The sequence below is a fragment of the Silurus meridionalis genome, chromosome 10, assembly GCF_014805685.1.
Source record: "Silurus meridionalis isolate SWU-2019-XX chromosome 10, ASM1480568v1, whole genome shotgun sequence".
In the NCBI taxonomy this organism is placed as follows: Eukaryota; Metazoa; Chordata; class Actinopteri; order Siluriformes; family Siluridae; genus Silurus; species Silurus meridionalis.
Genome location: NC_060893.1, coordinates 18,586,076 through 18,611,413, shown reverse-complemented (window position 1 = coordinate 18,611,413; position 25,338 = coordinate 18,586,076). Strand labels below are relative to the sequence as shown.

The 25,338-nt window shown below is 40.9% G+C and overlaps 1 protein-coding gene across 2 annotated transcripts in view; it reads left to right on the top strand.

The window, feature by feature from the left end:
- The first annotated feature begins 774 nt into the window (after positions 1–774).
- Positions 775–25,338, top strand: part of nr3c1 (nuclear receptor subfamily 3, group C, member 1 (glucocorticoid receptor)) — a 43,886-nt gene continuing 19,322 nt past the window's right edge. For both annotated transcript variants that reach the window (XM_046858787.1, XM_046858786.1), the window contains exons 1-2: positions 775–1,182; positions 5,637–6,775. In XM_046858787.1, the coding sequence (XP_046714743.1) occupies positions 5,646–6,775 (1,130 nt within the window). In that variant the 5' untranslated portion in view covers positions 775–1,182; positions 5,637–5,645. The remainder of the gene's footprint in view (positions 1,183–5,636; positions 6,776–25,338) is intronic.

The window sequence follows — 25,338 nt, the reverse complement described above, 5'->3', positions numbered from 1 at the left end:
GCAAGAAACGTCACAAATGAACTCATGACAAGGCACCATTCCTGATCATGTCATTATAGTTAAAAGTAGCTACTTTGGACAATTGTAAATATAAAACATTATTTTTTCTTTATATAAATAGATGCTGAGGTTTTCGTTGGGAGTGATGAGGATGGACAGGATTAAAAATGAGTTTATTAGAGGGACAGCGCATGTAGGACGTTTTTGGAGACAAGGTGAGGGAGGTGAGATTGCGATGGTTTGGACATGTGCAGAGGAGGAGGTTCGTGGATGTGGTGAGGGAAGACATGCAGGTAGTTGGTGTGACAGAGGCAGATGTAGAGGATAGGGGGGTTGTGGAGACGGATGATCCGCTGTGGAGACCCCTAATGGGAGAAGCAGAAAGAAGAAGAAGAAGAAGAAGATATAGATAGATAGATAGATAGATAGATAGATAGATAGATAGATAGATAGATAGATAGATAGATAGATAGATAGATAGAATAGAATACATCATTCCATGTGTTGAAAATAAAGAAAAAACACTGAAGGAGAAGGTGTGTCTAAACTTTTGACTGATACCACACACACACACACACACACACACACACACACACACACACACACACTCTATTGAAACGCATGCTAGTCATAGCCAGTGGGTGTCACGTGACCGAGAGTAAGCGCAGTCGGAAAACTTCTCGGCTCGGGTTTCTCTCAGTGTGTGCGCAGATGTCATAGCGCGCTTTTGCCTGTAGGTGGCGGTATGCGTCGTAAACACGCAGCTCCGAGTGTAAATCTCCATTTTGAATTTTTTTGATGGTAAAGTTAGCGCCTGTCCGCGATCACAAGTCCGCACAGGAGTCCTGGAGTTTTATGTCTTTTCACACTCTCTCTCATACACATACACACACTGATTTATATTCAGAATCGCGTTTTGCTCTTCGGGATCTTTTGAGCGCACGGATTATTTCTGCGTGCGTGTTTATATATATGTGTGTGTGTGTGTGTTCATTGGCGCTGTTGTGAAGTTTGTTGGAGCGACTTGCAGCAGAAGTGCTCTCTGGTGCTAACGGCTAATAGGGAGCAACATTACAAACAACAACAACAGCAGCAAGAGGGGAAAAAAAGAAATAACAACAAATAAAACAAAACCATGACCGATGATGCGCCGAAACACACCAGGATCCTAAACTACGTGCGGTATGTTTTGCTTTTCGGCACCTTTTTTTTCTTTCTTTAAAGACCGGTTTATTTTTACGATGGAGAAGAATTTTGATCCGCATTTCTGCTATGTTTCAGCCCTAAATAAATCGGTGCTACTTAGCCTAGCCTAGCTTAGCTTAGCCTGGCTGCATTGCGTTGACAGTGACACTCTGACATTGCTGTTGTCATTTCGACCTTCTCATAATAAATGCAGTGCAGCTTACAGGAGTGTATGTTTTAATCACTAATATGCTTACATCTGCACTATTTACCCCACTGTGTGTGTGTGTGTGTGTGTGGTAGCAGCAGCAGGCCTCTCTAACATACGATCAGTGACCTGTGGCTGCGTCCCAAACGCCTGCTAGTGTACTATACAGTGCATAAACATCACCCCTACACCCCTCAATCCTCCACATTCGCTTGTTTTTCTGGACTATAGGACTGCTTTATTCCTCCAGATCTCAGAGGTGTGTGAGGACTCTCATGTATCTGCATGGAGGCTCAGAGATAATGAGTGAGGTGTGAAGGTGCAGGTCCTGGTCTAAGTGTTAGATTGTGGTATTAGAATTAGGAAGAAATAAGCGACTGTCGTCCTTCTGTCTTTTCGGGGACACGAATTTAAAATCTTCCCCCCCTGAGGTGTCATCCTGTACTAGTCTTCTAGTTCGTCCAATCACATGCTGTGGACCCAGAGCTTCAACCACTGAACTACAACCTTCGATACACTAAACTATAACGGGACAAAAATCAAATAATCGCATTTTGTCGCGTTTGAATTTTGTACCAAACGCTATCTTTAAAGTAAAAGCTGCCACGTTTCTTCGCTTTTCTGATTTCATGATGTTGAGAAATAAATTCAAAACATGACTCAGTGTATTTGTTTTGAAGTTCACTGAAACTTTCAGTACAACGAGAAACAATCCGGTTTATTGTACAGTTGAGTTCATACAGTAAAACGATTCAGTGACCTCTAATGAGAGACGTGAAGCTTCTCCTTATATTCCCGTCTGATTTATACCATTGTGTGACGAAGCAAAGGTTTGGATTATAGATCACAGCGTTGTTTGTTTACTGGTCCCGGTGCAGTGTGTTCGCCGGGTTTATGACGGCGCTTTGCATCTGCTTGTCTGATTGTTATTGAGTTGGGTGTGTATTTGCAGGTAACCAGGCGTTAATGATTAAATAAATCAGAACGAGTGTTTGGGGCTTCATTTAGTTTTTTTTATTGTCATAACATCGTAACATAATTATATTAGAGTTTGAAGAATTAGTCTTTTCTAGGAAGTACATCCAATTAAATGACCCGTCGTTTGCATATGCCCCGCCCATTTTGCTTTACCATGGGGTCTGAGGTGCCCAAAGTTTTTCCGACAAAGTGGCAAAAATCAAACTTCGATACAGAGACGTGACGTGAGCTGAAAATCTCCTTTATGGTGTTATAAAACATGACCCACTTAACTAATGAGCTTTTAATTCCAAAGTTGTAGTTCAGTGAAATTTATGGTGCAATTACGAAACAATCCAGTTTTTTATACAAGAGAGTTTAATGCCTTCAAGGGTATAGCTATTACCTAATGATCCGTACCTAGTAGCAATTTAGTGACCTCTAATAAGTGACATGAAGCTGGTCTTTATTTTTCAAACGATTTTCCAAATGCCATTTTTCCTCCCCTTTTTTCCCTTTTCTCATTTAGGAAAAATTTAAGGTCACCACGGGCCAACTTAGGCCACTGACCCTAGTTAGGGCATCTCTACTCTAGGGTGATGTGACGATTGGGAAACTATCAGAGGAGGGATAAATTTATATCTTCATGATTTATTTATTTTTTTCTTCTCTCTCTCTCTCTCTCTCTCTCTCTCTCTCTCTCTCTCTCTCGTTTTTTTTTCTTCATGTGAAACCCCGTTGTTACCAGAAAGACGTCTGCACTCTTTTATTCCATTTGCATGCTGTTGCATTTACCAGAACTATATAACGAGATAACAGGTGTCCGTGTTTTAAAAAAACGAGACGTTATCGTTTGTGAGAGAAAGGTCGTGCGTTTTATTTTCCCATGGAAAAATAACACGCCTTAAAGTAACCACCGACTTTCTTTCTACTCGAATCCCAGCTCGAAATAAAACCCTATGAACAGCTCTATTGTGTGCGAATGCTATTTCCGAGCCGCTGCCCTTCTGCCAGCGAGAAATTAAACCGAAAGTACAGTTTGTACAAACGAAACGACGGGAATCCAAATGTAAATTTTTTTTATAAATATATCGTATTCTTTTCCATCAGCATCATTAACAGCACTATTCTGTTCCACGCGTCTCAATGTTTAGATCATTGCTACCTCAGGCTGATTGAGAATTCATTTATACACCACCAGAACTTCATCAATAAGACTCTGCAAAATACCATTCAGCTTTGAGACCTTGTCTTAAAATAGATGGCACCCTCATTAGAGGAAAGGGACAGGAACGGGTAGGGATGAGAAATGCTTAAAAAAGAAAAGAAAGTAATGTACCGTATTTTTCAGACTATAAGCCGCTACTTTTTCCCCACGTTTTTTAAACCCCGCGGCTTAAACAACGAAGCGGCTTATTTATGAATTTTTCCTGGGTTTTCCCGGTTTCACAAACTTCAAGCTAAAAAACTGAACCCCATAACATTAGACCAATGAAATTTCCGAACGGAAACGAAAAAACGCACCTCACCTGTGTTCTGAGCTTCACGGCTTCGGTAGAAAAAGCGTTTTTCTTAAACTCACAATGATGCCAAAAGATAAACTCCAGAGAGAAATAGTTGTGAAAGGAAGGGGAAGACAGTGAACAATGACTTTCTTGGTCGGCTACTGTTTAGATACAAGCCGCTGTAACGCGTTGAGTCTAGGTGAAGGGAGAGCTCGCTAACTCCAGTTGCAACAGAAATCATATAAGCAGAGACAAGGTTCCAAAACTCGTGCTTTTTTATTTTCAAAGAAACTTAGAAATGAGCATCAGAAAATAATAAGGACATATTCCTCAGTCTTGCACACATGCAGTAATACCGGAAAAATGTGGCAGCAGGCTATTCCCAAAATACCGCTATGCTCCTAAAGGAAGCGCAACATATTTTACCCGTTACACCGTGTCTAACGTGTCTTTCGTTAAAGCCTGTGTAAAGTACATTAGTTTTAATGTAGACTTATAGACAGGTGCGGCTTATTTATGTTTAGAATAAAAATTCAGTGGGTGCGGCTTATATATAGGTGCGCTTTAAAGTCCGGAAATTACGGTAAACTCTTTGAACTCTTCAGTTATCCACCTTACAGCGAGTTCACCGAGATACACTCAGGTTAGTCGGCGTGTCGGGGCGTGGCATGTCTTACACGCTTTTGGCTGTTGTAATGCACTTCTTGTTTCAAGACAAAAACACGTCAGCGTTCCAGTTTGGATTAATTAAACACGTGAGGTCCCCTTAATTCGGTCTTTAATACTAAAATAGACCTCACTGTCACATTTAGCACTGATAATGGTACTTATTCGTCATTTTCTCAATCAGGTGTGTGTCGGTGGAGGGGGGATTTTTTATATATACGTGTGATACATATTTGTATACACACATGCATATGAATTCATTCACTCTAACCAGATTTCCCTGAGCTACAGATGATACTGTATATCTGGTTGCTGATGTGTCATGCACGTGCAAAATAGTTGGTGCACTCGTGACCTACATTTCAAACAAGTGTATTGTTTCTGTATGAGCACATGCATAAGTTTGCAGCTCGTTGATTACTGGCACCCCTGGGAAGGCGAGGCTGTCAGGTTTTTTTTATTTCCTAGGTCATATCGCCTGCAGTTTCCTCTGACTTCAAGCTGTCCTGCAAGCAGATTATTGTGAAGGCGTGCGTGCTGAATTCCTAATCATCTCTTCAAGACCATCCTATATCTGACCCCCATTATTGTATCCTGAAATCTGGATAAATGTTTAGTTGTTCAAAGAGGTTTTGGAACTTTTTAATTAGTTGTTGTTATTATTTAAATTTTATGATTTGAGTATTTCATGATTGTTTGAAGGTAATGCATTTAAAATGTTGTATATTAAGATGAACAATTTCTCAATTTGCATTGATGTCGCTATGATTTAATTGGTGTTCTGATGTGTTTGATGCTTTTTTTTTTTCCAGAATAATTTTACAATTTACATTTTAATAATAATAAGTTCAATATTAATCATGTGTAATAGTAATTTTACATTTTAAAGTAGCTTCCATTTTTTTGGTGGAATTTGTAAATCAGTTTGTAAAATTTATCATTGCGGAATCCAATGAAAGGGTGCCAATAATTCTGGAGTTAAAATGCAGTTCAGTGGTACAGGCAAAAGTGTTTATGGAAGAAAGTTAATCAGTGGCACTGCATGTTTTCTAGTTGAAAAGCATCTAAAAACAATCTACCGGGTTGGTAATTTGTTTCTCTGGGTTCCTCTGCAGCACTGAACGATGGAGCCGGGAGGTGTGAAGAACGGCTCGAAGAGGGATGACCATTTAATGACGCTGAATTTCAGCGAAAGCCCACCTGAGGGAGTTTTGCATAACGGAGCACGCAGCACCATGTCATTCGCCCCAACCACTGTAGTGCCTCCTGTCAGTCCCCTGTTGCAGCCTGTGACTGGAGATCTCCCCAATGGCGTGAGCAACACACCCCCTCTAGAGGATATCACCATCACTTTACCACCCCCCCTGGAGCTTTTTGTGGATGGGAAAGACATGAGGTCTCAATCCTTTCAGCAACAGTCTTCCCTGGGGCTCTTCAATTTGGGGGACAATTTCTCACGTCTGGAGGCCAGCATCGCTGATCTCAACAGCTCCTTGCCATCTGTGGACTCCTTAATCGGAGGAGGGGATCCTACTTTGTACCACCTTAGAAATGAGGACTTCTCACCAGTGGGGAAAGGAGAAGTGGATCTAGAGCAGGATCCTTTCGGGAAAGATATGGACACCAGTAACCCCAAGCTTTTTGGTGAAAACACCATGGACATCCTTCAGGAGTTCGGTTTGCCCGAGTCGCCCACGGGTTTCTACGTGGGAGACGACGAGTTCCCCACGTTGACCGACGACTCTCTGCTAGGTGTCATTGTTTCAGACAAGGACTTAAAGTCTGTTGGCTCGTTGAGCCCCAGCACCACCTCCACCACCACCACCACCACCAACATCAATAACGTCAAAGGTGCCAACAGCTCGACTCCATCCAGCCAGTTAACAAGCAGCCTGGGAGTAGTGGTCAAGCAGGAGAAGGAGCCCATGATCCAGCTGTGCACCCAGGGTGTAATAAAGCAGGAGAACGCCAGCGGAAGGAGCCTCTGTCAGATGTCCTCAGACCTGTCGAGTCCGGCCAGGAATGTTTCCATTTCCATTTGCGGCGTCAGCACCTCCAGCGGTCAGAGCTACCACTTTGGGAGCCCAGTGTCCAGCGGAAACCAGCAGAAAGATCAGAAACCTGTTTTTAACGTGTATACGCCACAAGCTACCAGCGACGAGTGGGGACGGGGATTCGGAAACGCAAACGCCATGCTGCAGAGGGCCAGCAACAGCTTTAACACCACCCAGACCTTCAGCACCAACTATGCCAGGTAAGAACAGGTGGAGGTTTTTTTTTGTTTCGCTTGTTATTTAAAGCTGCTGTGCTGCTTTCATTATGACAGTAGATGAAAAAAACATAAACCGGATGCTTTATGCGTTGAAATGGGGCATTGAGAGAAAAACGGGTTGTAACGCAAAGCCTTGGGAAATGATCCAGACTATTGTAACGTGCTGAAACAAATCCAATCACGATCTGATGTAGAGTGATTCATGCTTTTGAGGTGATCTGTTTGGTGGTATTTTCAAAAGTTGATTAGAAGCGACTGGCTGGCGCTGGAAGTTGTTAGATATAAGTAGAGGGTAGAAAATGCAACACATGCCTTAAGTAGAACACACGATACGATCATCTGTACATGGCTGGATGCCACTTTCGCTCGCTCACCGTCATTGTTTACCTCACGCTCGCAAGCACAGCACGTTCAAAATGAAATGTTTGGCCAGTCAGAAGCAGAAGTGCCTCGTTTAGCTTCTCCACAGATGTTCATTTCGGTGAAGTTCCAATCGTTGCGTTTCATTTATTTATTTTTTCACGCCCAATGAGATGTCTTGCAGACAAAAACAGGCCCGAACCGGTATGTGTGGTAAATGTTAAGGCAAAATGAAGAAAAAAAAAAACGCTCAGTGCTTTTCCACCAAACATGTAGCCAGGAAGTAAAGAGGTCAGACAGCAGACAAAAGTGGGTTCTGATGTAAACACTGCCAACCTTTTTCACCTACCTCGACTTTTCATCAGCTTTAATCCACCCACACTTGTTTTCGCACGGCTGTAATGGAGGTTTTGGTGTTTGGCATGTAGTAGATAAGGGTTTGTGCTCTTCAAGCCACAGTGTGGATTCTTTTTCTTGCTTCTCACGCAAACAAGTTATAGCACATTTCTTTTGATATTTGTGCGTATCCTATTAAATGTACGTTATTCGCTCCCGATAGCTCCGATGCTTCTGGCGGCGAGCTCCGATGCTGCACGTTTTTTCCCTATTTACTCTACTGCGCACTACACTGTTTACAGGGATACGAGCAGGAAAAACGAAAATACAGCTGCTTCACTGTTAAATAAATCAGCATGCCTTGTAATTACTCGCATTATTATCGAAGCTAATGAATTTACTGGCAGCTTTCAGGCCAGACACAGAGCAGGATTACACAGTCAGTACGCTTTTCCTTCAGCAGAAGTGCATTTCAAGAATATCGTTACGCTCATTCTGGTCTGATTACCGATCGACCGGAGGATAAAGCAGGTGACTGGTGTCTAGCCACTAAAATGGAGACTGCGAAAGGGATTTCTGGATCGCTCGGACGCCATAGGAGGCAAATTTTGTTTCAATTTGTTGCCTACTGTGTGGATTGTGCTGGATTTCTTTAGGGATATTATTTTCTCTATGATAAAGGACGATTGAAGAATTATCAACATCCACTGCTGCTTGAGAGTGCCAAAACTTATAGACTAGCCATAGTAAGGATTAGTTTCTGCAACAAAGATTTGTCATTTTTCAAATTTTTTTTCTTAGTAATTATTATTATTGTTGTTATTTAGTTTGTTTAAGGGTAATTCATTTTTGTATATGAAGAATAGCAACTCATGTCATCACATCCCCTGCTGTTAGACAGTGCTGAAACCTACAGTCTAGCCATAGCAATTATTTCCTGACCTAATGGTACAGCAAAAATGGGAGAGGTATGAAAAGTACAATGTCTTTTCTCATATTCAGGTCAACACCTATTAGAAATAATCACTAATAAATCACTGGTCTGCTCAATTCAAAACAAATTGAACTTGCCACACTGTTACAGGAAAATTTAATAGCTAGCTAGCTAGCCACGCATCGTCTTTAAAATCACGTGCCGTTCACGTCTCGTTAGCATCGAGGCGTCTCGACTCCTTTGTGGAGTTGAATACGAGGCCAAAAGACATGACATCTGTTAGTAGTAGTAGCTGAATTTATTTTGTCGATAGCATACACACTGACCTTTTGTGAACATGAATCAAAAACAGCTTTTAACACAGTGTTCATTGTTTGAACTGCGCAGTAACTAAACAGTCACATCAACTGCAAGGAAGCGTCTGCATTACTGCTAGGCAGCAGGCCATTCCAGACACACCCTTTCACTCACAGAGCCGTGTCAGACTGAGAATAAACGCCAAAGCGCCTGTGCGAGTCTCCCAACCAGAGCGGGGAGTAGTAGACCAGGAATTTTGACATAGTGCCAACGAGGAAGCGGCTAGGAAAAAAAAACAGTGACCGGTTTGCTAATGACTGCACAGGATTTACTCAGGAGAGGCTACGGGTGAAGTTCCCCCTTGAAGCCGAGGACACCTGGATTTTATTTATATCTACACCGATATGTCGAAGTTTCGGAAATTCCAAAGCAAAGGACGTTCATGTTCCGGCAATGAGAGAGCCGGCTAGACGAAGCTAGAAGAAAAGTAGCATGCAGAACGAGAGCAGAACATCACCTCGAGCTCGGGTTATAAATCTGTGAGGTAGCAGCACAGCCTCGTAGATCAGGCTGCAAAAGTGCACCGTGTCCGCAATGTGAAAAAAGCTGCAGCGTGGGATTTTAGTCTTTTCTTCTACACCCACAAAAAATACCAAATTCAGTCACTGCAGGGTCCTTCAGAAGCTTCAGAGTTTAGCTTCGAGTCAGAGTGGGCAACAATCTCATATCGAACAGAAATTATATACCGTGCGGGCAAAAGACTCGTTTTCGCGATTTAGACAAAACTGGGATCAACTACGAAGTTTTCTAATGTGAATAGGAAGTGTTGTTGGAAAGGGTCTGAATAATTACATACATGAGAAATTTCTATTTTTTTGTGAATTCTGTGTCATTTTGGGGTAAAAAATAGTGTAGATTAATGAGAGAAAAAATCCTTTTGAACAATTGTAGTATCAGACAGCGACATAGGGAAATTGTAAAAAGTAAAGGGGGTCTGAATACTTTCTTCCAGATGAACATTTTATCCTCAAAGTTGACGTGTTTGAAGCAGGAAAAATGGGTGACCGTAAGAATTTGTGTGAGTTTGACAAGGACTAAATTGTGATGTCTAGACGATTGGGTCAGAGCATCTTCAAAACTGCAGCTCTTACGGAATTGTCTGGTCTGGTCTGGTCTGGTCTGGTCTGGTCTGGTCTGGTCTGGTCTGGTCTGGTCTATATATATATATATATATATATATATATATATATATATATATATATATATATATATATATATATATATATATATTCGCAATGTGTGAAACATTTTAACAGTGACATGTTCAAGCATGTGACAAAAACTGTTAGGTCTAGCGCCTCTTAGCTACAGCTGATTGACAATAGTATCGCCCAAGGTTTTGGAGGTGTGTACGCTCCACCCAGCGTGTGTGAGCAGGATATCGCAGCCGTGGATAGACGTGACTAATGTAAACATTCATAACTTAAGAAGAATCGCATCATATATTGTATCAGTTGTCATAGCACTACTTTTACAGAGTGCCAATATTTACAGTCTAGCCCTGCCATTCATGATTTTCTGCTCCCTTATTGTTGTAATATCAGGCAGACATCTGAAAAGCCCACGTCTTTTTACTCAGATTTTGGACCGAGCATTAATAAAAAGTTTCTGTTAAATCGGACGTCATTCTTACCACGCTGTGGACTTATGCCTGAAAATGCCAAGCATCTCTATAACTATTGTTAGCCGTGCCTCAGGACTGTACAAGTCGTTTATTCTGTTGGCATCGAGTCGCCTCATTCGCTAAGACACGTGAGGCATGTTGCGTGCGAGTTTTGTCATTCGATTCTGGTTACAAGTCAGCTGTAGCTGCTAGTCACCGTCAGGGTTTTCTGACAGGAATATATCGGCCAGTGGATAAGCACAACGCTAGTTGGAATCGATTGGTGCCCCTTTCCAGGTTCTTACATCACTAGGCTTGTGAGATCATGTATTATACAGCATCATATTGTCAATCGCTCTGACTGTAGATTATTGGTGATCATGAGGAAATAATGGGGCGTGGCCAGTTATTCTGGCGCAAAAAAAACGATATCGAAAGCTGCCCACCAGGCTGTAATATCATGGGGTTTATTCAGAGATACAAATAAAAGGAATAAATTGAATTACCTGTTTAGTTTTTTTGGCCAAGCAAATTACAAGCTTATTATCAAATCCAAGTTTGTAATTGTTAATAAAATTCCACCGTACGTACAGCGCAATGAACCGGATGTATTGGCCGTACCGAATTTCTCTCAATATCCATAATGTATCCTGATGTTCATTGAACACAAGTTTGCATTTCAATAAAAGGACAGGAAGTCGATGTTCTGTCGAACTGTGTTACTGCGACATTTGAGGATTATCGTGTTCTCTGATGTGGAGCGAAAACTGTGTCACGGTTTCAGTGTTTCAGCAGCATGCGGTTTCTTTTTGCCCGAGATTTATGCACTGTATCATATAATATAGGTGAGAGTTAAGATTTTTCTGGAGGGACACACACACACACACACACACACACACACACACACACACACACACACACACACACACACACACACAAGATTTACTGCGCTTGATAATTTGCATGGCTCAACCATGTGTGAAGGTTGTTTAGCTTCCTCCGTTTTTTTAATAGCCATCGCAGAGCCGTGTTTTGATAAACATCTAAAAATAAAGAGAGGTTTGGAAATCGAAAACGCTGTAGAAGAGGATGGCCGGGCGTCCCTTTATAAGCCGTACAGTCTGTAAATGTGTCGTAAAGCGAAGAGGAGACGGTGGTTTTTGAGGAGAAGCAGTCGCAGTCGTGTGGCGGCTCACGGCCAGCAGCAACAGATGGTGAAACAGAAGGGTGGACTCATCTTAAGTGTTCATGTGGGCTTGATTATCCGGCCTTTTTGGTGCGCAGGATTCGAGCGGGAGTCAGGTTTTTTGTGTTGTTTTATTTTTGCCGGTGAGCCTGTACACGCGTGACATTTAACGCCAGGCTAGGCTTCGCTCAGAAGCTTAGTGGCTTGGCATGGGGTCAGAGATGCCACCGAGTTCTCACGCACACAATAAAAGCCAGACTGGTTTTGCATGCGTGCAAGTGCGATTTCTGCCAACGCTCCGAGGCATCAGCTTTTGTTTCCCCTTCCACCTGAATCAGGTGCACGTGTGGTGTCTGTGATGGCCATTAGCCGCCTCCCCGTTTCATCTGCATAGATAATTTGTCATTTGGTTTGATCTCTTTCGCTCTCTCTCTCTCTCTCTCTCTCTCTCTCTCTCTCTCTCTCTCTCTCTTTCTCTCTACTTGCTATTTGTTTTCTTTTCCCTGTTCAGGTCCTCCTCTGCCAACTACACACCCACGGATGTCGTGCCCCCCCCTTTTCCTTCTAACACCCTCTAGCCAGTTCACAAACCAGAACTTTGGACTGTAATCCGTCTGACAGTTTTCCACTTGAAGCGATACTGCACATGCTGCATGTGATCATTCGGATAAACCACAGCCACCTGATTCACAATTATGTAGCTGGATATCCTCCTGAATATTCCTCACAGACAGTTTTACTGCACTTTTTAAAAATCCCATTAATATCTGTTATGGCTACAAACTTCTGGGTATACCGTAAATCCTTCAACAGGAAAAAGCTGGCATTTTATCTTAGTCTGGTTTGGAAGGTAATCTCTTGTATGAAAAAAGCATTCATTGGAAATAAGTTCTTAAACAAAGGAATAAATGTGCAGCACGCTGCTAAAGTCAAAGTGTAGGTGTGAGATACGACATCCAATAATCTTTAGACTTGCGATATTGAAAGTGTATTCGGATGCGGTTTCAGTGGAACACTGAACACTCTTTTGAAACTTGATTATAGAAGGATATTCCGGACAATATTCAAAAGGAATCCCAAACCTTGCATTTCCGTACGTGCTTTCGTGATCGCACAGCGGCTGCCAAATTTCCATTTGCAGCCCTATTTCCCGTCTCTTACAAGTTATTACCATGTCATATTTAAATAGAAATATTAATTGCTTGCTTTTTCACTTTCTCTGCGTTTGGAGCTCACCAAAACGCATACGGAATCGCAATTACTTTTGCATTTAAATTCCCGATGCCTTGCACTGAAAGCTGTCAATCAAGTGTCAGGGGTGGGACTATATTATTGGGCGTGTTTGTATTGGGAAGTGATGCCACTCACGGTTGACGGACAACAGCAGAAATGGCAGTAATAAGCGATTTTGCCATGACAAAAACTATTCCTGGCATTTCCCCTATTGGCCATCGACTGGAAGTGACGTCACTTCCCAATGCAATCGCGCCCATTAATATAGACCCACCCCGACACTTGATTGACAGCTTTCAGAAATGCATATGCAAACTGTTTTAAGGTTTTGGAAACGCGAACGTTAAAGGAATCGCGATTTTATTTGAGATTTGGTGGGCTACATACACGACTGACATGGTCATACCTCGTAAGACACGGGAAATACAGCTGCAAGTGGACTTTTCCGTTTGAAATTTGGCCGCAAGCAGAAAGCATTTGGATCATGTCAAAACGTATGCGTCCACAAATGCAATTTGCACATCCTTTACAATATTCTTCCATGCATAACGTCCTAAACTCAGCTAACTCCTAAACTGAACACCCCATTCTACATTTTGTCCCCATTTGCTGTTATAATAACCTCCACTCTTCTGGAAAGATGTTCTTATGGAGATTTGTGCTCATTAGGGTGTTTTGTAAAGTCAGGTACTGATGGAGGTGAGGTAAGGGGACCCGGGGTGAAGTCAGTGTTCACATTCATCCCAAAGGTGTTCAGTAGAGTTCAGGCCACTCCAGAGTTTCCACTCCAAATCATGTAAACCATATCTTCATGTAGCTGCCTTTCTGCACAGGGATCTGGAGTTGCATCTCTTATAGTTCAAGTCGAGGACAAATACATACACTGGTGGGCCCCCGTCTTAGTCATTCAAGGTTTAGCTTGCTTAGCACAAATGGTTTGCAATTTCGCACGTCCGAGGAAGACCTTTCAGCCACCACCTTCCATGTTTGGTAGCTGTTGTCAGTACGAGAGCAAAGAGCTGATTGGTGCGGAGAAAATAGGCAGAGAAAACCAACAGCCAAAATTTTAATTGTAACTTTGGTTTGTAAAGTGTCTGTATTTAGGATTTAAGTGTCACTGATTATTAGGGCTCTGTTACTCATTACCATTGCTACTGTTACATAATGTTTCCTTGGGCTGGAAAACCTGCTTTTACTCTCTTAGCTTTAACGGTTGTCCTAAACGGGTCTTAAAGTGTCTTAAAATAGCATTAAAAAGCATTCAACCGAATTTACCGATCGAACACATGGACTCTTGTGGAAAAAGACAGAGATGTAGAGTTGTATTTAAGCGCACATAAATGGGGAATCATTAGCTTAAAGGTCTCTGAGGAGAAATGTGATAACTGGACCGTAAAGCCGAGTCTCTCTGGCAGGGTTTCAGGGCGCATATAAAAATATAAAGGAAATCAACAAAAGCAACTGAACTTTCAGTTTTATTTTAATTTGTTTGCGCTGAATGATATCAAACCCCCCCAAAAGAATATATTTATAATTTTAGGCCCATCACCACTATTACATGATGCCCAAATACTTTGTGACGCAAATATTATGATTTCTCATCATCTCCAAGCATAATTTTCATTTAACTGTCTTAGAGTCATCATCTGGCAGCAGGAAACGAGGCTAATATACCACAGTTTTGAATATTCCTCCTACGCCATTCATCAGATTCATACCTAATTTGGCCAGCACGAAGCGAAGAGATCGATGACGCAAAATCGCGCACGCCGTTGCTATGGACACCCAATCAATCACCATCACCCCACACAAACAGGAAACGCCCCACAATTCCAATGCGCATGCAATGCTGTGCACACTTTCACGTACATCTTAGACGATTGGGAGTGAGGACTGCTGCGGTCAATGATGTTCACTGATCATGTTTCACCTTCATCGCTTTAAATGTGACGGCGAAATTTCACATTTATAGTCACGATCACGAGTCTGCCGCTTCAGATTGTGTGTTTTGACATAAAATTATTCTGATATATTTGAACAAATGAATGAAAACAACAGATTTTTTTTTTACTTTTTTTGCCTATGCCTTTTTGAAGGGTATCTGAAAGAGTGAAAGGGAAAGTTTATAGGGCTGTGGTGAGACCTGTGATGTTGTATGGATTAGAGACGGTGGCATTGAGTAAAAGACGGGATTTGAAGCTGGAGGTAGCAGAGCTGAAGATTTTGAGGTTTTCATTGTGAGTGATGAGGATGGACAGGATTAGAAATGAGTTTATTAGAGGGACAGCACATGTAGGACGTTATGGAAACAAGGTGAGGGAGGTGTGATTGAGATGGTTTGGACATGTGCAGAGGAGGGACATGGGGTATATCAGTAGGAGAATGCTGAGGATGGAGCCACCAGGAAGAAGGAAAAGAGGAAGGCCAAGGAGGAGGTTTATGGATGTGGTGAGAGAAGACATGCAGGTAGTTGAGGTGAAAGAGGCAGATGTAGAGGACAGGGGTGTATGGAGACGGATGATCTGATGTGGAGACCCCTAATGGGAGCAGCCGAAAGAAGAAGAAGACTTTTTTGCCTCCAGTTTTCTTTTCTAGGTTTGGGTTTAAGGTATAAGAATGCAGTTTTACAGATTTTACATAATGTATTGTTAAGTATTTCCAGTGTAATAGAAATACACAGTACTTAATGGAAAATGTAAAATTTATAATATAAATATTTTGTAAAATAATGAATGTAAATATCTAAGAGAATTGTGATGTATTTGTCACATAGTTTAGCTCAACTTTTATGCTGAATAAAACTTTTGTAGAATACACATTTCAGTCAGTCACATTTACAGTGTCCAATCTATCCAATCTTATGGTCAGGTGTCCACAAAAACAGTTATATATTTTCTGGAGGGTCATGTGACCTGCCGGTTCAACCGGTGGGGAAGCGTTCTATTTAAATTTAGATAGAAACTATAGTGTGCATAATTGCATCGCTTTACGGTAACCACCAGGTGCTTCGTGTGAAAAATCGGCTTTTAGGCAGGATGACGTTTACTAGCAAAATGCACCTTCTCATTTTACTTTCTGTATCAAAAGTAAAACTGACGAGCAGCATCTTTTTATTTCCTTAACGAGCACCTGGTGGTTACTGTAAAAGCCCAAAACTCATTTTCTGTTCATCTTACTTTCCTGTGAAAAAGGAACATTTTCCATGGTGCCATCCATAATAAATACAGCTGTGTGATGTTATCTGTATACCTGTCTGATGTGAGCTAACATATCGAACATACTCTGGCTGGATCTTTTCTCCATGTGAATGACCTCGAGACATTTTCCATTCTGTAAAGCATGAAAACTGCAACAAGGCTTTAAAAAAAAAAAGGGGGGGTCAGTTAATAATGAGACTTCAGAACCACTTGCTTAAATGTCAATCATTCCAGACTCATGTCATGTTTTTTTATTGGCTCAGGGGAAAGAGTTGTATTTTTGTGTATTATTTTTGTGCAGTAACCCGTATCAACAGACTTTGATGCTAAAACGCCGCGCTCCTACGCAAAATTTGTTAAAGGCTGGCAGGCATTCAAATCTTTAGGGTTTCCATGTGGGACAGAACAGCAGAACGTGGCACTGAAGAAAACAATGAAAATCTGTAGTGCCTGTAGCATAGAAATTGGCGTACTAATCCAAAAGAAAACATTTATTTAAAGCATTTCAAATTTTTCTAAAGGTTGGAGTTTGATTTTGGTGGCCTTTATTTAGACTGTACTGATGTGAGACATGTCTGGGCAAAGGCACATAGATTGTGATTCAACTGATAAATCCAAAAATCTGTACAATATACGATGTCTCTTAAATCACCAATAAAGACAATCCTAGTGGTGAGTTCAGATCAGGAATGTGAGATTTTAAAGATTATTTACAACTAAATCTATCATGGGCTCATTAGTCTGTTCTGAGCTTCATACAGTCTAGACTTTAGGAACATGAGGTAAATTTAGTGAAGCAAAGCAGCCCCATATTATATATATATATATATATATATATATATATATATATATATATATATATATATATATATATATATACAGTACAGACCAAAAGTTTGGACACACCTTCTCATTCAAAGAGTTTTCTTTATTTTCATGACTATGAAAATTGTAGATTCACACTGAAGGCATCAAAACTATGAATGAACACATGTGGAATTATATATGGAATTATATACATAACAAAAAAGTGTAAAACAACTGAAAAATGTCATATTCTAGGTTCTTCAAAGTAGCCACCTTTTGCTTTGATTACTGCTTTGCACACTCTTGGCATTCTCTTGATGAGCTTCAAGAGGTAGTCACCTGAAATGGTCTTCCAACAGTCTTGAAGGAGTTCCCCGAGAGATGCTTGGCACTTGTTGGCCCTTTTGCCTTCACTCTGTGGTCCAGCTCACCCCTAAACCATCTCGATTGGGTTCAGGTCCGGTGACTGTGGAGGCCAGGTCATCTGGCGAGCACCCCATCACTCTCCTTCTTGGTCAAATAGCCCTTGATGCCTTCAGTGTGACTCTACAATTTTCATAGTCATGAAAATAAAGAAAACTCCTTGAATGAGAAGGTGTGTCCAAACTTTTGGTCTGTACTGTGTGTGTGTGTATATATATATATATATATATATATATATATATATATATATATATATATATATATATATATATATAACTTTGTTACACTAACAAAACAATTGAGTATTGAGCTGGAGACGACGCTGCTAGATGGCTAAGCCAGAAAGCGGAGACTGTGACGAAAATTAAGATAAGCAAAGAAGAAAAAGTACAAAATTAAAAGTTCAGGGATACATAGTCTACAGTGGTGATAAAGAGAGTAGCAAAAAAACGAGTTTTCCCTCCTCCTCTGCCGTTCTCCTCCACCCTCCACCTCCACCAGAGTCTTCGTTAGCTCAAGTCGTCTCCTCCATGGTAAATACACTGTATACAACCTTATTATATCTATACATACTCTTTCTATTATGTTTTTTTTTTTTTTTTTTTTTTTTACAGGATTTGTTATTTAGAAATGTATTTTCCTAATTTAATAACATGAAACATAAAAACGGGGTGGCATTTTGAGGGTTGGAACGGATTAATGCCATTTTAAAGTATTTTCAATGGGGAAGTATTTTTTCAACTCCGAACAAATTTCACTTTGAGGACAGGTTTGTTCGTATCTACGAAAGTACGTAAAGTAAATGTTTGTAAAGTGGGGAGCATCTGTACATTATATATACATACACACACACACACACACACACACACACACACACACACACACACATGGTGACAGTTTGGGGAAGAACCATATATGGCTGGAAAATTCAGGTGTCCCAAAACATACAGTGCATGTTTTAATAATTGATGCAGTTTATTGTTTCAGTCTCCTGATGTACAAAACACTTTGCTCCTGTCCACAACTGATGCGTACGGTACATCAGTTTAACAAGCCAAGTCAAGAAGTCATTTATACCATATAAAACTGACACAGTACACGGTGAAATGAGACAACATTAAACACCATAGAGCTACAACGCCCACCATAGAGCTACAACGCCCACCATAGAGCTACAACACCCACCATAGAGCTACAACACCCACCATAGAGCTACAACGCCCACCATAGAGCTCCAACGCCCACCATAGAGCTCCAACGCCCACCATAGAGCTCCAGCGCACACCATAGAGCTCCAACGCACACCATAGAGCTCCAACGCACACCATAGAGCTCCAACGCACACCATAGAGCTCCAACGCACACCATAGAGCTCCAACGCACACCATAAAGCTCCAACACCCACCATAGAGCTCCAACACCCACCATAGAGCTCCAACACACACCATAGAGCTACAACACTCAACATAAAGCTACAACATACAACATAGAGCTACATACAGAACACAGACCTACAACACACAACATAGAGCTACAACACACAACATAGAGCTACATACAGAACACAGAGCTCAGGACTAAAGTAAGTGTCCTTGCCATATAAAGTGCAGACAAACAACACAAGACAGTGTGGCACAGATACACAAAACACAGAGTACAAAATACTGCCAACCAGTAAACCTATTTTATAATATGATAATGTAGTGCAAAACCAGCAAAACAGCATGTAAACAGTATAATGTGAATTAAATATAATATAAATATAATATGGGTGGTGGAATAGATTGAGATCAGTATTGAGTGTGTGTTGAGTTCAGGTTGTAACAGGTTAGTAACACACTGTTTGTGTGTGTGTGTGTGTGTGTGTGTGTGTGTGTGTGTGTGTGTGTGTGTGTGTGTGTGTTTTGTACAGTTCAGTTCTGTGTGTTAAGGAACCTGATGGCTTGAGGGAAAAAACTGTTGCACAGTATGTATGTGAGGCCCGACTTGTTTTGAACCTCTTTCCTGATGACAGGAGAGTGAAGAGTGTGTGTGACAGGTTTGTGGGGTCGTCCACAATGCTGTTGGCTTTGCGGGTGCAGTGAGTGGTGTAAATGTCTGTGATAGAGGGGAGGGAGACTCCAGTGATCTTCTCAGCTGTCCTCACTGTCCTTTGTAGGGTCTTGCGAATATGAGACGGTGCAGTTCCCAAACCAGGCGGTGATGCAGCTGCTCAGGATGTTCTCGATGGTCTCCGGTTAGGATGGTGGGAGGGAGATGGGCTTTCCTCAGCCTTCTCAGGAAGTAGAAGCGCCGCTGGGCTTTCTTGGTGATTGAGCTGGTGTTAAGTTCTCTGCCAGATGTACACCAAGGAATTTGGTCTTTAGTTTGGTGGAACTCGTCTAACCGGCTTTCCCTTTTCTTCACAGTTGGTTGACAGCTCATACCATCCAATTATGGTGCGTGCGCTTGTGCGTGTCTGTTTTTTTTTTTTTTTTTCGTGCGCGCATGCATGTGTCTACATGCACTGTTGGTTTCCCGTATCTTTTTGGCTAACGATGAAACCGCCATTTCTTCCAGCTCCCACTACTGTACTTAAAAATGAACGAAATACAGTGTATTTTTGCTGCAAAGGCATTTCAGTGACCTGATTATTGCATAAGGCTGACCTAGATTTTCTTCATCTTACAAACGATGACTGGTCTTTCACAAACAATTCAACTCGGTGCAGTTCATATGCTGAAGTAAAACCTTTGGATATCGGTTGTTGGAAATCCTGCCTATTCTATTGACACAAACAGACTCCCGCTGCCTTGGTCCAGCTACAGTTTCAGAGATAAAGTAGCTGTGACAAACACACAGTCTTGAGTCAAGTGCAACAAAAAAATACAAAAAATACTGCAACTTGATAGTAATCTAAAACACAAGGCTGAATGTCTGAACCGCACAAAAGAAAAAAAAAGAAGCTAAAGAAAGATGTCAGTGTTTTTGCAGTGAATCTTTTGTTATTCAGAACCTCAGAGATGTTTTGCAGATATGTCAGGAAGAACAGGCAAAGATTTGCCAAGCAGTCTGCCTCAAGTCTGAAGAGAGACACTAGAGGATCTGAAAAGCAATTCAACATTTGTTTCCTTAACATAATAAAAAGATTTCAAATGAATTCATTATAATTCATAGTTTTAGTAAAATTCCTTTAACTGATATGAGATTTAGGAGAAATTAAGTCATAATTAGTACTTGAAAAATGTAGGTAACATGAGACCCTTTGTTATTAGGAAAGCACCAATAATTTGAGAACCGAGAATTTTTTTATTAGTAGAATTAATACAAAAAATTCTAAACCTGGTCATGGTTGTGATATTTTCTTCTCTTTCTCCACTTCTTCTCCGTAGTATTATTATTAAACATGAAAGAAAGAAGAATTCAGGATAAAGGAAAATACATTAAAAAGTGGAGGATAAAGTGTAGCTTTTAACAGAATCCAAGATGCCTGAAATTCTAATTAGGCAGACTCATCTTAATCCAGCGAATCCACAAATGTCTGAATTTTAAATTGACAAAATTGTACTAATGTAAACATGATTTACATTAAAATTAGGATTAAATTTGAACTGATTGTGCCGCTATATGTGCACCTTGTGTTGGGAGCCCTTGCCCCAAATTTGGTCTGAATGTTCTTTAGATCTTTCTCAATCAGTGTGCCAAACTTCACAACTTTTTAGCAGACAGTTTTATGGGCTGCAGTAGACAATCTTGCCAGAGGTAGAATAACAATTGAGTGGAGTTTCCCCAAACTTTTGGCCCCTAGTGACTTTTTATTTGGCCTAACATCCTATTTATGTGAAGAGGAAAAAAAGACACTAATACAGAAATATAATTTAACATTTCTGTTAAACAGTTTTTGTTATACAAAAACTGTACATTCAGATGAAAAGTGTATTTGAATTAACTGAATTAATCTATATTTATAAATTAACATCCATTATTAATATTTATTTATTAAGCTGCAAAAACTGTACATTGAGTAGACATTTGAATTAACCAAATTTGAAGAACTTTCAAAAAAACAAAAGGATCATCTTTACATCTCTTCTAAGAGGCCACCAATACTACAAGCATATGCCTGTATTTGTTATAGCATGAATAGCTGTATTTGGCATTGCACTCTATTGTACTATAATTGGGATGTTTTTTTCTGTTTATATTGTTCTATTTATAAATTCGATTGGATTAGAAAACATTTTAACTGAAAGTAAAACTGCATTAGATTACAGAGTAATATTTTCTATGTATTTATTTCTAGATTGTGAAATCATTAATGATTGGACCCATGGCAACTATCATTATAAAATGATACAATTTGGTCCAAGTTTACTTTTAGTCCAAGCAGTTTTGGACCTTCATAGGAAAATGATTTGGGCAGTTTTGCAAAAGAGTGTCTGTGTAATTTTAGTGCTTGGCCCCTAATAATAAAAATTAATAATACTACTTTGCAATGATAGATGTGGAAAAATTTTAAATAAGGTCAATATAGTTGATCCCGCATAAGTGGGGGATTGAAAGAGGAGCTATGATGAATGTTGAAGGTGTTCGTGTGGTTAGTGGAAAGGACACGTGTAAACTGGAGAGGCTTCAACTGATTCCAGTAATGAAATCGACCTCGGTATTAAAGACTGGAATCCTACAGCAAAAAATAATCTCTTCCTTGTCCTCACCCTTTCAGACACGACACATTGAGCGTTAGTGTAATTAAATGCCCAAGTGTTTACCTGTAAACGACATGATTTTTCTGACAAGTTTTTTTCCCAAGTTGCACTTTATACATTAGACTCAATGTTGTTCTAATCATAATGTCGAACTTAATGCAAAACTACAATGATGTTGAAGTTTTTTTTTTGTGTTTGTTTCACCTCAGGGAATAACCATTTCCTCCTTTTCTGGTGCACTGCGCCTTGCCGAGATATTGCAGTGGAAAAAAAACAGGCTGCAAATGTGATCACTCTCGAGGGTACACCAGTTTCCAAGCGTAAGACAGCCTCAAGAATCCGTTGCCGTGACTCATATCGTCCCGCTTGTGAAAATAGAAGCGTGGCCTAATGTCATAAAATGAACCAAACGTGGAAGCTTTGGGTTTTTCGCAGGCGTTATTGGGAGGATACTGTTTTGCACGCTGCCTGTCCTGCCTTTATCATCGCACGCTATGCAAGTCCGGTCTAAAATATCAGCGCTTAGTGTTTTACTGTTGTGTAACATTACAGTAAGCTGTACCAGTTAAACTAAAACAGTAGCTCACTGATTAATAGGGAGATTCCAGATGTATTACAGAGCACAGCCAGTGCTTCAGCTGCTGTTGTCTTGGCAAGGTCACATTTTGGTGGTTCGCTTCTTCTTCAGACCACCTCACAGTGATCCGAGTTCTGAATTGCAGGGTTTTTTAAGGAAAAGAAGGCAGCTGGTTTGTAATGGCAATGGCATGTCTTGTCAGTGCATACACACAGAAACAGTATCTTTCGTTTCATTTATTAAAGGAAGGTGGTGGCTCAGTTCAGTTGCCTATCGGTTATGATTAAAACAAGCACAGAGGCATGACCAGGCAAAGAAGCGCTGCCGTGAGTCAGACCTTTTGTCTGGCTGGCAAAACGCACCTCAGTGTAATTGTTAATTGACCTAGATCTCATGACGTCCAGAGTCTAATATGTGACTACGGGTGCACAGACCTGTTAAGGCCGTGACGTCTGCTGCTGGGGCATGTGATCAGACAGATGGTGCTCTAAGCAGCACTCGAGCTATATTTTGATCGCGTTGACAAGCCCAAAGGGAATTAAATGTGTGCTGTATATCTGTAGATTATAAACAGTTAAGTGATTAAAGTCATTTTCTTTCAGAGGATAGACAAGGTCCGTTTAGTATTTCTGATCTCTCACATTCTCTCGCGCTCTCTCTCTCTCTCTCTCTCTCTCTCTCTCTCTCTCTCTCTCTCTCTCTCTCTCGCTATATATATATATATATATATATATATATATATATATATATATATATATAAAATCTCTGCATATGGTCATGGGGGAGCCTGGAGTCTGAACTACAGAACTCTGGGGGCACCCAAAGATGGGGTGCCAACTCATTGCAAGGCAAAAAAGATAGCATGTACACACACACACCCTTTACACACGCTGGCCATTTGGAAATCCCCAGAAACACACATGCTGCAGACTTTGTGCAACAGGGTGGAGATGGGATACAAACACCCAACAAAGCAAACATGGCAATTATTTGATCTACTGTAAATTTATATGTATTGTGTGTGTGTGTGTGTGTGTGTGTGTGTGTGTGTGTGTGTGTGTGTGTGTGTGTGAGAGAGAGAGAGAGAGAGAGACTGGCTAAGTGCTGCTTGTTGCCCAGTTTATATTTTTGGTATGAAAGAAAAACATTATTTGAACCTCAAAAAATCTGTACTTGGTTTAAGCCAAGTCCTCTGTCATTTACATTACATTTACCTTTTTAGCATTTAGCAGATGCCCTTATCTAGAGCGACTTACAACTAAGCAGTTGAGGATTAAGGGCCCTGCTCAAGGGCCCAGCAGTAGCAAGCTGGGATTTAAACCTATGACCATCCAATCCAGAGTCTAATGCCTTAACCACTGAGCTACAACCTTCCCCAAGATGACCGGTCCCAAGCTACAACCTTTTATCAGATGTCCGGTGATCTCTGAACATATTAAAAGCATACATTATTAGCTGTTAAAATAGTCCCTCGTTCCCAGTATGTGATGAATGTCTCCACCCCTGTGGGTTATGTTATTTATATCCTTTTACTAGCATTGTACAGCCAGCATGGATAATTGTCGCAGGTCTATTTATAAGTGCCAGTCTCCGTTCTATCATTTCCAGACTGACTCTGACCGCAATGCAATACTCTGACACAAGAACGTAGCGCACACCGGCTTCTCGGTGGCGTCATCGCCACCATATCGATCTCCACACTGGCACCTTTTCCAAGGGAGAATTGGCTTCTGAAAGAGAAACTTGTTTGGTATATATTGTTGAACGTATAAACATGTTGACAGGAGTTGGAATTTGGATCGGGGCGATATAGCAAAAAAAAGATATACCACTCGGAGACATTTTTACAACCCATATCACAACATTTGGATATGGAAATCACAATATTTATATGATTAGATTTGCTAAAAATTATGCAAGCCAGCCCTCTAGCATTGACAGTGGAGTCTGGAATGCTTAGTGAGTAACCTTTTTTAAGTTCACAGATTTAGGCAATTTGATTATCTCTTGATTCCTACACAAACCGTTAATACTCTTTTAGGACATAGGTCTATGTTTTATTCCAGTCCATATGGGGCAGTTCTTTTCCCTATAAAATGTTGTACACACAAAAGCATGGAGAGCCAATCAGATTCTGAAGCTCATGGATAGAAAGGTGTACAAAAGGTACACAGGGCACAAAGTGTGCCCTTTTATAGATGCAGTAATACAGTTATATGATTATTTAGAAGATGATTGTTAAAAAGGGAGGGGAAATGGAGCATTGGGTATAGTAAGAAATGGAGTTACTGATAAATTAATATGTAACTATTCCAGCCAGCTCCATGAAGATATGGTTTACATGGGTTAGAGTGGAAGATCTTGAGTGGCCTGCTATAGAGCTCTGACCTCAACCCTATGAAACACCTTTGGAATGAATTGACATGCTCCCAGATCTCCTCACCACACCTACATCATTACCTGACTTTACTCACACCCTTGTGAATGAAAGAGCACAAATTTCCACTCTCACACTCCAATAATACTTTCTTTCTTTCGGCTTCTCCCGTTAGGGGTCGCCACAGCAGACCATCCGCATGTTTGATTTGGCACGTTTTTACGCTGGATGCCCTTCCTAACGCAACCCTTCCCATTTATCCGGGCTTGGGACCGGCACTAAGGCTTGTGCAACCCTAATGGCTGGGGTTGGTTCCCTGACCGGGGATCGAACCCGGGCCGCAGCTGTGAGAGCGCCGCATCCTAACCACTAGACCACCAGGGAACCCCCCACTCTCACACTCCAATATCTAGCGAAAACAAAGGTTATTATAACAGCAAATGGAGACTAAATGTGGAATGGGATGTTCA